The following is a 13589-nucleotide window of genomic DNA, read 5'->3' as shown; positions in this document are numbered from 1 at the left end:
TGTTGAGAACATGTGACCTAGTATAGTTCAGAAAAAATGCTCACATACATCCAAATCTATGAAAATGAAATTTTTGTCAGAAGAACTAATCTCAATGAACCAAATTGCAAATGTCTAATCCCATGATTGGTATCAGTGGGATAAAAAAGCCCCATTGTTGGTGTCAATGAGATAAAAAGTCCCAGTCAGAACAAAGTGTAACCCCAACCCATGTAGAAAGATGATCCACACACCGGTAGTTGCCCTTAAAAAATCTTCATCTTTATTCAGGAACCACAGAACACAACTGCTGATAAGATCAATTGACGCGTTTCAGCCTATAAGGCCTTAGTCATAACCAACCCCAACCCAGCATTGGTGGTTACCTAATCACACACTCCCGCTGCCTCTCTGCTGATATCGGAGTTATACTTTCACTGTCAGAAAGGAGATCACTACTCCCAACAGTCTGCTATAATTGCAGTGCCTGGTGATGGAACCCAGAGAGTGTTCAATATCTTGGAACCTGTGAAACAAGCACGTGATAGGACAGTAGCCAAAATACCTGGACTCTCTTGCAGCATCTGGGGTACTTGGCAACAATGTCAAGGGTCGGGTTCATACTGTGAAACCATACCTCCCAACTTTTTGAGATGGGAATGAGGGACACCGATTAGCAAAAGTATATAGGCCTAGGACACATCCCCTGCCATGCCCTCTTAACAGAGAATCATACAAAAAAATGCTTTGTTAAACCCACAAGTGCTTTTTTTACCACTACTATTCCTTTATATTGGCTTTTGAAATTTACAAATGCAGCAATTTAGAAATTGGATGAAAAGGTTTAGCACTCGGAAACACTTTTTGAAAGGTAAATAATGCATTTTAATTACAAGTATATAGATCAGACCAAAATGAGGGACATATGAGAAGGAAAGGGGGACAGAGGAACAAAGGGGCTTTGTCCCAAATCAGGGACAGTCCCACGAAATCAGGGACAGTTGGGAGGTATGTGAAACCTTTCTCGGGACTGCAGTTCCTCTGAACTCCACAAGATGGTGCTCTCACTTCTATCCAGACAGGAAGTCTCTATGGAATACAGACAGGAAGTGATGTCAGGTACAGACAGGAAGTTCCGGGTGAGAGGTGATTTGGGAGGAAGTAGAGAGAAGACATTGTTGGAAGTGGCAGCAGAGGAGGTAATAAGATCTTATTTTCTATTTACACCCAGTAATCCCCCCCCCCCCCCCCCCCCCCCGTCATGTCTGTCCTCCATAGTCACTCTGATGCCTTTATCTCCAGCAGATGATGATACACACATATATAGTGTGGAAACCTAGATTAACCCCTTCGGGGTCAGAACATTTCCCCACTTTCAGGGCCGGTGTTCTGCCGAAAACTCAAACTTGCTGAATTCTCCAACGACGTTTCTTCTGGTGAGTGTAAACCAGGAATAATTGGAAGATTTCGACACCACAGAACACCAGCAGGCTTTACACTCCGGTAGATGCTATTATTAGTGGAGATTCATAGTCTGCCCGCTAGTAACCAAAAACATGGCCGCCTCCAAGGCGGCGAAAACTAGCAGGCGGACTAACAATCTGCACTAATTATAGCATCTACCGGAGTGTATAGGCTGCCGATGTTGTGTGAAAACACCAAATGGTCGAAATCTCCAATTATCCCTGGTGTACACTCACCGGAAGTAATGTCGTTGGAGAATTCGGAAAGTTGGAGTTTTTGGCAGAACACTGACACATTCTCTTCATGTTCGAGAAGTGTCCGCTTCACACTGGAGATGTGATGAACATACCTGGGTTCCATGTCGGACAGGTCCACAGAACGTAACTAAAGTTCAGGCGCCTTTGGGCGTCCATGAGGGTGAACAGAGGTCCTTTCATACTAAATTGCTAATCTCATACCTCCTATATTACGCTAAAAAAGAAATCCTCCTTAAATGGACCTTTTCCATCCTCCTGGCACTGAGAAGCAATGGTAGATGCTGCCTTACCTATGTAACGAATGAGGTATATTATTCAGGGTTGTCACTGGAAGTATGAGAAGGTTTGGTCTTCTTGGACCTCTGATTAACCACTTAAGCCCCGGAAGATTTTACCCCCTTCCTGACCAGGGCCTATTTTGCGATTCGGCACTGCGTGATTTTAACGGACAATTGCGCGGCCGTGCGACGCTGTACCTAAACGAATTTGATGTCCTTTTTTTCCCACAAACAGAGCTTTCTTTTGGTTGTATTTGATCACCTGTGCGATTTTTACTTTTTGCGCTATAAACAAAAAAACAGCGTCAATTTTGCAAAAATAACAATATTTTTCACATTTTTTTATATGAAATTCCCCCCAAAAAAAGTAAAAATCAAAATTTTTTAACATTTTGGGCCAATTTTTTTTTTTACCATATGTTTGGTAAAAAAAAAAAAATCGCAAAACGCGTATTTTGATTGGTTTGCGCAAAAGTTATTGCGTTTACTAACAAAGGGAAAGATTTTTGTTGTTTTTTTTTTTAACGCGTAATGGCGGTGATCTGCAATTTTTTTTGCGGGACTGCGACATTGCGGCGGACAGATCGGACCCTTGACTGACATTTTTGACACTTTTGGGGTTACCAGTGACATTTCTACAGTAATCAGTGCTATACATATGCACTGTTACTGTAAAATTACACTGGCAGTGAAGGGGTTAACTTTTTTGAGAGGGAGGGGTTATGTGCATCCCTAGGGGCGTGATTCTAACTGTGATTGGCTGTGGCTTGAGGTGTAGGAACAGTGATCAACGGTCCTACATAGTAGAACCGTATGATCACCATTCCTACACAGGGGAGAATGACAGGAGGCTTGTTTACATCAGCCGCCTGCCTTTCTCCCTCTCCACCCGACGATCGCGAGTGTCACACGCGCGGGGGGGGGGTCCGTGACCACGCGGGAGCGTGCCTCCGGGGGCACGCGCTCGCTCCCTAGACCCTCACAGGCTAGCGACATATCCCTACGTTGCTCTGCCTGTGAGGGGCTGACTGCCTACGTAAATAGTCGTGCGGGGGTCGGCAAGTGGTTAAACATGGTTATTTTTTTTTTTTGTTTGTTTTGCATAGTTGCTAAGCAATTAGACTATTTGGTTTAATTGCAATTGCTCAGTTCTCCATATACTTATGCTGGATCTCATATTTTTGTAGCATTACTCCCTTGGGAGCTGCTGATTACGGGTTCCCCTGGGTTACCATTAGCAACAACGTGACAGTTTGACATTTTCCCAAGCGCTTTAGCTCAGTCAGGAAACGGTCCAGTGACTTTGGTTTTTGTGTTTTTTATTTGGAACTTGGATGGGAGAAAGGAATGAGTGGGATACTCCAACTTAAGGTAACTGCACAATTGGCTGGGACGACTTGAAAGATGCTGTATAACGCTGAGTAACACTAGTCACAGCTAGGCCGCTGCTTCACATTGCCCTTGGCAGTGAATATAGAATTCAATGAGTTTCCTGAGGTAAACTGTATCCTGAGGTAAACTGTACTGCTGAACAACTTCAGGGCCCTTCCTGGCACCCCCTTTGTTCCTAATCTTCAGGGTCAACTACACAGCACCCCCTTTACTGTTAACTTCCTGTGTGTGCTAGCTCCTTGATCCCCTGACTTCTCTGGAGTGGTCTCCTCTCCTAGACAGACCCCTTGGTACTCACGATACTATTTTTCCCAAAAGATTCTGCCAGCAGCTCCACTTGTCAGCTCTCTGGATCCTCTGCAGCCCAGCTCCACACCTGGTTCAATAGGCTGACCGCTTGAACCACCTTCCTCACACCTGCAGGAGGAGAGACAGCCGTCTAACTACTCCTGGGAGTTTGCTACTGCAAAATGACACCCTGTCACATGCTCCCTCAGAGTTTATAGCCAATCCCAGGATGCATTGCGGGAATGCCCACCCACTGAGACAGCCACAAACCCTGGTGTGCTACTGGCTAGGTTTCCTCCACTGTCCAATGAGCTCCTTCATTGGACACAGTGGGCATACTCCTCTAGACCCAGTAAGTCACACCTGGAAACGTGACAGGCAGAACTAACAGATCAGGCTCCCCTGATAAGCAGAAGGAGCCACTTAATGCGTTTTCCTAGCACCTACCTAGGAGGGTGCAACATTTTGAATGTAACATTATTATTTCTGTCATGTGAGGGGTAAATGCTCTTGGCACTGTACGGCTGAGTCTAGTAGCTTTGTATTTGCCTGATACTCAGTTATGGCATTGTACCTTGTATATGTGTCTATTTATGCTGTATTGTTTTACACGTTCAATAAAGCACTCCTGTTTTATAAAAAAAAAGTTAAAGTGACGAATCTAAACCCCCCATTTAAGACAATGGGAGCCGAATGTTTTGCAAAATCAGTAATGGACGTTTTCTAGGCTAATAGGCAAGGGATTGTCAGACAAATGGTATTGGGGAAAGGGTCTGCATGAGCTTCTTTGCTGCGTTTGTTATTGTAACATAAAAGTGAATGTAACATAAATATAAGTGTAGGGCCGGCGATGCTTAAAGCGGCGCTGCGGCCGGCCAGGGGGCGTGTGACGTCACGTGTTGACGCGTCAACGCCTTTCACGCACGTCGACGATTTTTTGTATTCGACTACGTCGACGTGTCGTTGCAGCCCTAATTTGAAAGCGACAGAGCAAGTCTCTAGGCTGGAGTTGACACCTAGATGCCGATAAAATTACCCCTCCCTGGCACCTGTGGCAGATAGCTCTGAATCCCCTAAAGGCTGTTAAAGTTGACATCAGCCTGGAGGAACTCAGGGGTCTGGCTGACGGACTGCCAGCTAGGGATGGCAAGATGAAGGTGTCCTGGGAACAGAATTGTGATTCTGTAACCATTTGTGAAGAAAGAGAAAGTTCTGAAGTACCTGGTGAAAAGGCAAACTGTTTCAGTAGCTCTTGGTAAGAACAAGCAAGGTGTGCCTATAAGCCCTTGTGGTCTTCTGTGGTCTGCTCCTCTGTCATCACAGCTACAAGTACTGCCGTTGCGGATTCTGTGCTGCACATCACAAAGGAAGGACCACAGGGTGAGGGTTTAAATCTGACTCTACTTCCTCAGCAGCTGATGGCACTGAGTTTCTAGAGGCTGATAAATTTATTGCTGGCGCAGAGGAACTCCGGTGTTGTGCCAACAGACGTTCTGCTAAGGATGGAATGGAAGTGTGTGATGTGGTTCAAAGGGCAACCCCTGGTGGAATGCAGTCTCCTGTGACCTTCTCATCTGTCATAGTTGCAAGTACTGCCAATGTGGATATGTTGCTGTGTGTTGCAGAGGAAGGCCTACAGGGTGATGGGGCAAATTCGGCCCATTTAGAGTCTTCCACCTCTGCAGCTGACAACACTGAGTACTTGCAGGCTGTTGGGTTTGATGTAGAGCTGCACGATTCTGGCCAAAATGAGAATCACGATTTTTTTGCTTGGAATAAAGATCACGATTCTCTGTGTAACATCTTTTATACAGGGTTCGTACGGTCCTTGAAAACCTGGAAAAGTTATGGAATTTTGAGATGACACTTTCCAGGCCTGGAAAGGTCATGGAAAAGTACGATTTTAGAAATGTTTTGGAAAAGTCATGGAAATCTGGGGAGGAGCGGGGGGGAGCGGCGGGCAGCGGCGGGGGGAGCGGATGCTTAAAACTTTTATAACTTTAAAACTTTTATTGCAAATGTATTATTTTATTTTATGTGATTGTGCACATTGATTTCCGGGTCCGCAGCAGCCGAGGAGTAGATCATGCACTAAGCACCAATCGCTGGCAGCGGGGAGGGCCGGGCCGCGGTTTTCCTGGATGTGACTGGCCAGCAGCAGCAAACCAATCACAGGCGGCGGAAGCGTCACTGGAGAGCAGGCCACATGAACGTGATGATGATGCGGAAGGGGGCGGTAACCGTTTCAGTTACCGCACCCCCGCGTCATCACGTTCATGCGGCCGGCCCGCTCTCCAGTGACGCTTCCGCTGCCTGTGATTGGTTTGCTGCTGCTGGCCAGTCACATCCAGGCAAACCACGGCCCGGCCCTCCCCGCTGCCTGTCATTGGTGCACAATCATTTCCTCGGCTGCTGCTGGCCAGTGACCGACCGTAGGGCAAACTGCGGGCACCTACTGTACCAGTCCTACGGGAATGTTAAAAATAAATGTAAATAAATAATTAAGCATCCAATCCTGAGTCGCCTTTCTGTGAGAACTCTTTTCTGCCTCATGGGACTGTTAGGTTTGGCCTAAGAATAGTAAGCGCCGCATTTTGTCCAGCTGCACCTTCATGTCTGCCACCTGAACAGCTTTATTTGGGCAAGCAGGAGCACCACTGGTCTTTCTCCCAAAAGTAAGTGCCGCATTTGTGCACCATCAGATCTGTGCCATCCATACCAGTCTGCCTGCACCTTATGACTGTCGCATGGGCCTAAAAAGATTACTGTGCTGCATTTTGTGCATCTCACTGTCTGTGTCATCCATACCAGTCCGCCTGCACCTTATAATGACTGTGGCTTGGGCCTAAAAAGATTACTGTGCTGCATTTTGTGCATCTCACTGTCTGTGCCATCCATACCAGTCCGCCTGCACCTTATAATGACTGTGGCTTGGGCCTAAAAAGATTACTGTGCTGCATTTTGTGCATCTCACTGTCTGTGCCATCCATACCAGTCCGCCTGCACCTCATGACTGTGGCTTGGGCCTAAAAAGATTACTGTGCTGCATTTTGTGCATCTCACTGTCTGTGCCATCCATACCAGTCCGCCTGCACCTTATAATGACTGTCGCTTGGGCCTAAAAAGATTACTGTGCTGCATTTTGTGCATCTGACTGTCTGTGCCATCCATACCAGTCCGCCTGCACCTAATGACTGTCGCTTGGGCCTAAAAAGATTACTGTGCTGCATTTTGTGCATCTGACTGTCTGTGCCATCCATACCAGTCCGCCTGCACCTTACGTTAATCCATTTCTAAGCGGTTCTCAGGGTTTATGTTATGAAACCTTGTTACTGTGCAAGCGTTATTTAAATAAATATTTCATATTCCACTGTACACTACAAAGCTTGTCATTTATATTAGTAAAAATATGCTGGGTGTGACATAGATTTTCTTCTTATTTAGCACGTATACATAGACATTTCATGAAACATGTCATGAAATATTTACGTGAAGTCATGGAAAAGTCATGGAAAAGTCATGGAATTTCATTGGTGAAAATGTGTATGAACCCTGTTTATATTATAAAAAAAATTGGGATAACTTTACGGTTTTGTTTTATTTTTTTTATTTTTTTATTCATTAAAGTGTATTAATTGCGTTTGAAAGACTGCTGCGCAAATACAGTATGACATAAAAATTTACAGCAATCACCATTTTATTCTGCAGGGTCTCTGCTAAAAAAAAATATATAAATGTTTGGGGGTTCTAACTACTTTTCTAGGAAAAATAAACTGATTTAACTTGCAAGCAACAAGTGTAGGAAAAAGGTTTAGTCTTTAAGAGGTTAAACTTCCTTCCTCCGGCAGAGGGAAAGAAAAGATACAATGTAATCATTTGTGTTTACAGTTCAGTGGGAGACTAATGCTGATAGGCTTTTGCGGGAGGCTCTTTTTTTTTTTTTTTTTTGACAGCTGCTCCCTCACAGCAATGTAAAGAATCGCGCAAGTGTCATGTTAAGATCGTCAGGGGGAGTGAATTGCGATCTCGATTCTGTTACGATTAATCGTGCAGCTCTAGTTTGATGTTAGCCCAGCGGAACCCAGGTGTTGTGTTGAGGAGGACAGTGTAGAAGGGTGTAACCCTTGGTGGAGTAAAGTCTTCTGTGGTTTTATCTTCTGTCCCCACAGCTACGAGTATCATGATTGAGGATTTGAAACTAGTAAACTGACTCCATCTGAATCTGCTCTCTGAAGCTGCGGCTGACAGCACTGTTTTCCTACGGGCTGATAGGTTTGGCGTCATCCTGGAGGAATTTAGGCGTTGTGCTGACAGGTCTTCTGCTGGGGCAGAAAGAGCAGACGTGTGGGAGACAGGTCAGGAGGTAAAGGCCCTGGTGCCTAAGCCATAGAACCAGTTTCAGACCAATCAGGAACAGCCTTATGCTAGGCTCAAACCTCTGGGGCTTGGTAGCTAATAGTTCCACCACATGGCCAGGGCCAGTGGCTGACAATAATGACAGCACACAATGACAAATTTACCAGTACCCTTTCAGTAGGTAGTCAGTGGCCAGTGGATGAAGTGAATCCGCTGGTTGATCTACTGGCCAATCCTGATCCAGACCCATTAGGATCACTCAGAGAGAGGTGCACCTATTTGCAAGGGGACAGGCTGAAAAGCCGGAAACGGCTTTGATTGGGTCTCGGATCTAGTAACCCGGAAGCGATGTCATGACATCACTTCCAGTTTACTGAAGACTTAAAGGCGCCAGATTTATATTTCCCTTTTTTGAAGCCTATCCGATCAAGTCTTCAGCGGCGGAAGCTCTGAAGGTGACACAGCCGATAATGGCTATGAATTTAATGTGATGTGACCTCACCCATAGACTTACCTAGGGGACTTCCGTTGTCGGTTGTGTCCTCTGCACCCACCAGCGAAGCCATGGCTGACAGCTCAACCTGGGATCGAGTTGGATCGGCTTCAAAAAAGGTAAGTATACAGATTTCTTCTTTACAGGGCTAGATAGGTTAGTGTTAGATCGTGGAGGTCTACAGATTTTGGTGTTAAGGTGGACCTCTATTTTAAGTCTGCAGTCTCTGACAGTCTTCACGAGCATTACGTTTATTGAACATTATCTGCCCCTTTACATTAGTGGCCCTTTGGTGATGTCAGGGCCCATATTTGAGGCCCCTTTAGCTCATAAGTTGATAACCACTCTACTAGATGGTTGCAAACTGGTATCTCCCAAGCCGTTAGACTGTTTAACACAATTATATATACTTCACTGTCTAACCCCGTTCGTATAGCCAAGTTCCTTCCGACATGCAGCCCATTATTTTCAATGTGTTCAGTAGCCCCTAGCATAACCATCTATTATGGACACGACCAATTATTTAGGGATATTGGATCCAAATTGTGCGGTTTCTTCACAACACTATGGGAACTCCCCTTTCCCGAAGTCCCAAACATTGAGGATGATTGACTAAAACTGAAGAGTGCAAAATCTGGTGCAGCTCTATATAGAAACCAATCAGCTTCCAGTTTGTTTGCCAAAGCTTTACTGCTTCATGACTGACCCCCCCCCCCCCCCTAGCTGATTTACTGCTACAGGGCGGCCGCTCTGTGCAGAATCACATGTATATACATGATTCTGCACTTCCGGGTTATGGGCGTGAGCGAGCGCCGCCGGCTGATCAGATGTCCGCAGGGACCCGCCAATTGTTCAGTACTCTGGCAGAATTACAGTCTGTGAAGCAGAAAGACTGATCCATGTCTTCTAGTAGTAAAAGCAACTCCCCCTCAGTTAGTAAGCACACCCTAGGCACACAGTTAACCCTTTGATCGCCCCTGATCAGGGTGGATTTGATTTAACCACTTATCGACTGCCTGCCGCAGATATACTGCGGCAGGCTGGCTTGGCTGCGCGAACCGCCGTACCTGGAACCGGGCACCCGCGATCGCTCCACACTGAGAAAGAACGACAGTCTGCTGTTGTAAACACCGTTGTTCTCTCTGGAATGAACACAGAGCGCCTGTGATCCTTCTGTTTAGGAACACAGGTCTCTGTGTTGATTTCACAAGTCCCTCCCCCCATACAGTTAGAAAACACCCCCTAGGCTCACACTTAACCCATTGATCACCCCTGGGTTAACTCCTTTCCTGCCAGTGTCATTAGTACAGTAACAGTGCATATTTTTAGCACTGATTACTATAGTAATGTCACTGGTCCCCCCAAAAATGTCAGTTAGGGGTCCGTTTTGTCCGCCGCAATGTCGCAGTCCTGCTAAAAATCTCTGATCGCCGCCATTACTAATAAAAAAAATGACATAAATCTTTACCTTAGTTTGTAGACGCGATAACTTTTGCGCAAACCAATCAAAATAAACTTATTGGGATTTTTTGTTACCAAAAATATGTAGCAGAATACATGTTTATAGCGCAAAAAAAAAAAAAAAAATCGCACAGGTGATCAAATACCACCAAAAGAAAGCTCTACGTGTGGGAAAAAAGGACATTGATTTTATTTGGGTATAGCATTGCACGACCACGCAATTGTCCTTTAAAATAGCGCAGTGCCGAATCGCAAAAAATGGCCTGGTCATTAAGGGGGAAAATCCTTCCGGTCCAGAAGTGGTTAAATCAAGTTGATTTTAATCACAATTTAAATCACTAGTAAAAAAGCTTGTAATAAATCGACTCAATTTAAATCAGAATTTTTAAAGAGCAACTGTCATCTCTGTCCCGCTGTGGCTCCTCCTCTGACCCGCTGTTGACTCACCGACAGTCCCATTCACTTTAATGGGATGGCTGGTGATGCGGCAGTGACACTACAAGGTGAGGGACGTGGCGGCAGCCGGTGAGTGGATGCCAGCTAACAGGCGCTGCCATGATGGATCTGAAATGACAGGGGCTCTTTAATTGTCTCATTCTTGCTGGTAGTTAGTGTGAAATTGTGTGAATGCTTCAATGCAGCGCATGTCATCTCCGCTTGGATTCATTGAATGCGTTTATCAAAAATGTTAATTTTGCAGAATATGCAGCCTCATGCTACATAACTAAGCTCCATTTCATGCTGAATAAACTAAATTATTAATGTATCCTAAATAGAAAACTATCTTTAGATAGATTTTTACCCCAAAAGCATTTTATTACAATACATTGAATAAAAAAAATTAAATTGTTTTTTATCCACCCTGCCCCTGATGTTTAACCCCTTCCCAGTCACTGTCATTAGTACAGTGACAGTGCATATATTTTAGTGTATGTAGTGCACCCCTGAACTCTGCACTCTGTACGCAGTGCACCCCTGAACTCAGCACTCTGTACGCAGTGCACCCCTGAACTCAGCACTCTGTACGTAGCGCACCCCTGAACTCAGCACTCTGTACGTAGTGCACCCCTGAACTCTGTACGTAGTGAACCCCTGAACTCTGTACGTAGTGCACCCCTAAACTCTGTACGTAGTGCACCCCTGAACTCAGCACTCTGTACGTAGCGCACCCCTGAACTCAGCACTCTGTACGTAGCGCACCCCTGAACTCAGCACTCTGTACGTAGTGCACCCCTGAACTCTGTACATAGCGCACCCCTGAACTCTGCACTCTGTACATAGCGCACCCCTGAACTCTGCACTCTGTACATAGCGCACCCCTGAATTATGCACTCTGTATGAAGTGCACCCCTGAACTCTGCACTCTGTACATAGTGCACCCCTGAACTCTGCACTCTGTACATAGCGCACCCCTGAATTCTGCACTCTGTATGTACTGCACCCCTGACCTCTGTATTCTGTACGTAGCGCACCCCTGAACTCTGCACTCTGTAGGTAGCGAACCCCTGAACTCAGCACTCTGTACGTAGTGCACCCCTGAACTCTGAACTCTGTACGTAGCACACCCCTGAGCTCTGCACTCTGTATTTAGTGCACCCCTGAATTCTGCACTCTGTACGTAGCGCACCCCTGAACTCTGCACTCTGTATGTAGCGCACCCCTGAATTCTGCACTCTGTATGTACTGCACCCCTGGCCTCTGTACTCTGTACGTAGCGCACCCCTGAACTCTGCACTCTGTAGGTAGCGAACCCCTGAACTCAGCACTCTGTACGTAGTGCACCCCTGAACTCTGTACATAGCGAACCCTTGAACTCAGCACTCTGTACGTAGTGCACCCCTGAACTCTGTACGTAGTGCACCCCTGAACTCTGTACGTAGTGCACCCATGAACTCTGTACGTAGCGCACCCCTGAACTCTGCACTCTGTATGTTGCGCACCCCTGACCTCTGCACTCTGTATGTAGCGCACCCCTGACCTCTGCACTCTGTAGGTAGCGAACCCCTGAACTCTGCACTCTGTATGTAGCGCACCCCTGATCTCTGCACTCTGTACGTAGCGCACCCCTGAACTCTGCACTCTGTACGTAGCGCACCCCTGGACTCTGCACTCTGTATGTAGCACACCCCTGAACTGTGTACGTACTAGTGCACCCCTGAACGTCCCTGATAACGCCCTTTGGGAGGGGGAAACGCATTGACGCAATTTCTGGTTCCAAGTTTTAACGACGTCTGTTCCGGTTGCCATGGAACACATGGTGGTTACGGCGTTCAAGGAAACATCTTGCAATTTACATGCTCATTTTTATCTATTGTCCTGTAAGTATGTTTTTACTGCGCAATAAACTGCAACCCTACTGGCTCCTTCTCCTTGTTCTGCACTTGAGGATTACTTGGAACATCCAAGAGGCTACTGGGGAGTTCTTGATCTGTTCCGTGTGACCCAGCAATCTTATTTAAACCAAGCCTGTTTGACTCCCAGACTGAAAATCTGGGGGGTCCATTGATTCTGGTTAGGAGGAATACAAAGGGGATGTGTGTCACATACCGGAGTGAATTTATGCGGAGCACTTCATCACTTTTAAGAAGATTGGAGCACAAGAGCACTTTCTATTATTGATTACATCAGTTTATTTGGACATTTGCACATTTCATATGATGCTAGCACTGTTTTTATATGTTTTCATGTTTACAAGTGATTTACACTTTGTGCACAGCTCCTGCAGGTAAAAATTTTTAAAAGTATTTATTTTACTTCACCCCTGAACTCTGCATTCTATACGTAGTGCACCCCTGAACTGTGCATAGAGCATCTCATAAACAACCGGCTCTTTGAGGGCAACCATACTGCTGACGTGTCCCACAATGAAATTGAGTTTGACGCCCCTGGTCTAGGGGTATGCTTCTCTGTTGCTTTATTGTAGAACTAGGATAGGCGTAGGGTGACTGTGAGATACTCCCAGCCCACTATCTTCCAGAACCTTCCCAGAAAGACGGGGTAAGCAGTCAACCCTGCAGGCAATGAAACAGAACAGATCAAAACAAATGAATACAGTGAGCCAGTAACTACATTTCCCTAGCACCTAGGGTGACTGTGAGATACTCCAGCAACTTTAGCAGCAATTTGAGGACACTAATCTTCTGAGCAGAGTCTTTGAACAAGCAATCAGTGGACTGAGCTATACCAAGACACCAGGCACAATGTCCCCTTTCAGCAATGCTGACTCTAGCACTGGAGGGATAGCACCACCACAATCGGGGACCTCTCTCTCCAGTCTGTACTCACTAATGTCCTTGGATAGTTGGACGTCTCCTTCCAATATCTCCTGTGATACCAGACCAGATCCTTAGACTAAAGTCCTTCAGTCAGCTCCAGCAACTTTTAGCAGAATAGGCCCCCCAGCTAGCCTAGCTGGGACCTCAATGAACAGCAAACACATGGCAAGCATGCCCGGGGGTGCAGCAGCCCCCCAGGCTGGGATCTCATCTAGAACCAGAAACCCCTCTGCTCCAAGTCTCAGGGTATTTATGCTCCCTCCCAGTCACCATCTGGGTATCTCTCTCCAGGGATTGGCTAGGTATGCATAAATATTCAGCTGCTCATTAGACTCTCCCAGCCCAC

General features: G+C 46.1%; 2 protein-coding genes and 1 pseudogene across 3 annotated transcripts in view; 2 read left to right on the top strand and 1 right to left on the bottom strand.

Annotated features, from left to right (window-relative positions):
* LOC309550683 (uncharacterized protein) overlaps positions 1-13589 on the bottom strand; it is a 3164715-nt gene that overhangs the window by 716471 nt on the left and 2434655 nt on the right. The window lies entirely within an intron of this gene.
* LOC309550793 overlaps positions 1-13589 on the top strand; it is a 1525103-nt pseudogene that overhangs the window by 788412 nt on the left and 723102 nt on the right. The gene's annotated exons all lie outside the window — the stretch shown is intronic.
* The window catches only part of LOC309550048 (uncharacterized protein), a gene marked incomplete at both ends in the record, with an annotated part of 53364 nt that overhangs the window by 23069 nt on the left and 16706 nt on the right, over positions 1-13589 (top strand). The window contains one exon of the mRNA XM_082250515.1: positions 5074-5298. Coding sequence (XP_082106641.1) covers positions 5074-5298 — 225 coding nt within the window. The remainder of the gene's footprint in view (positions 1-5073; positions 5299-13589) is intronic.

Source organism: Pelophylax lessonae (assembly GCF_965119305.1).
Source record: "Pelophylax lessonae genome assembly, chromosome: 3".
NCBI classification, from domain to species: Eukaryota; Metazoa; Chordata; class Amphibia; order Anura; family Ranidae; genus Pelophylax; species Pelophylax lessonae.
The sequence above is the reverse complement of the archived record's forward strand: the minus strand, read 5'-3'. Positions and strand labels throughout refer to the sequence as shown.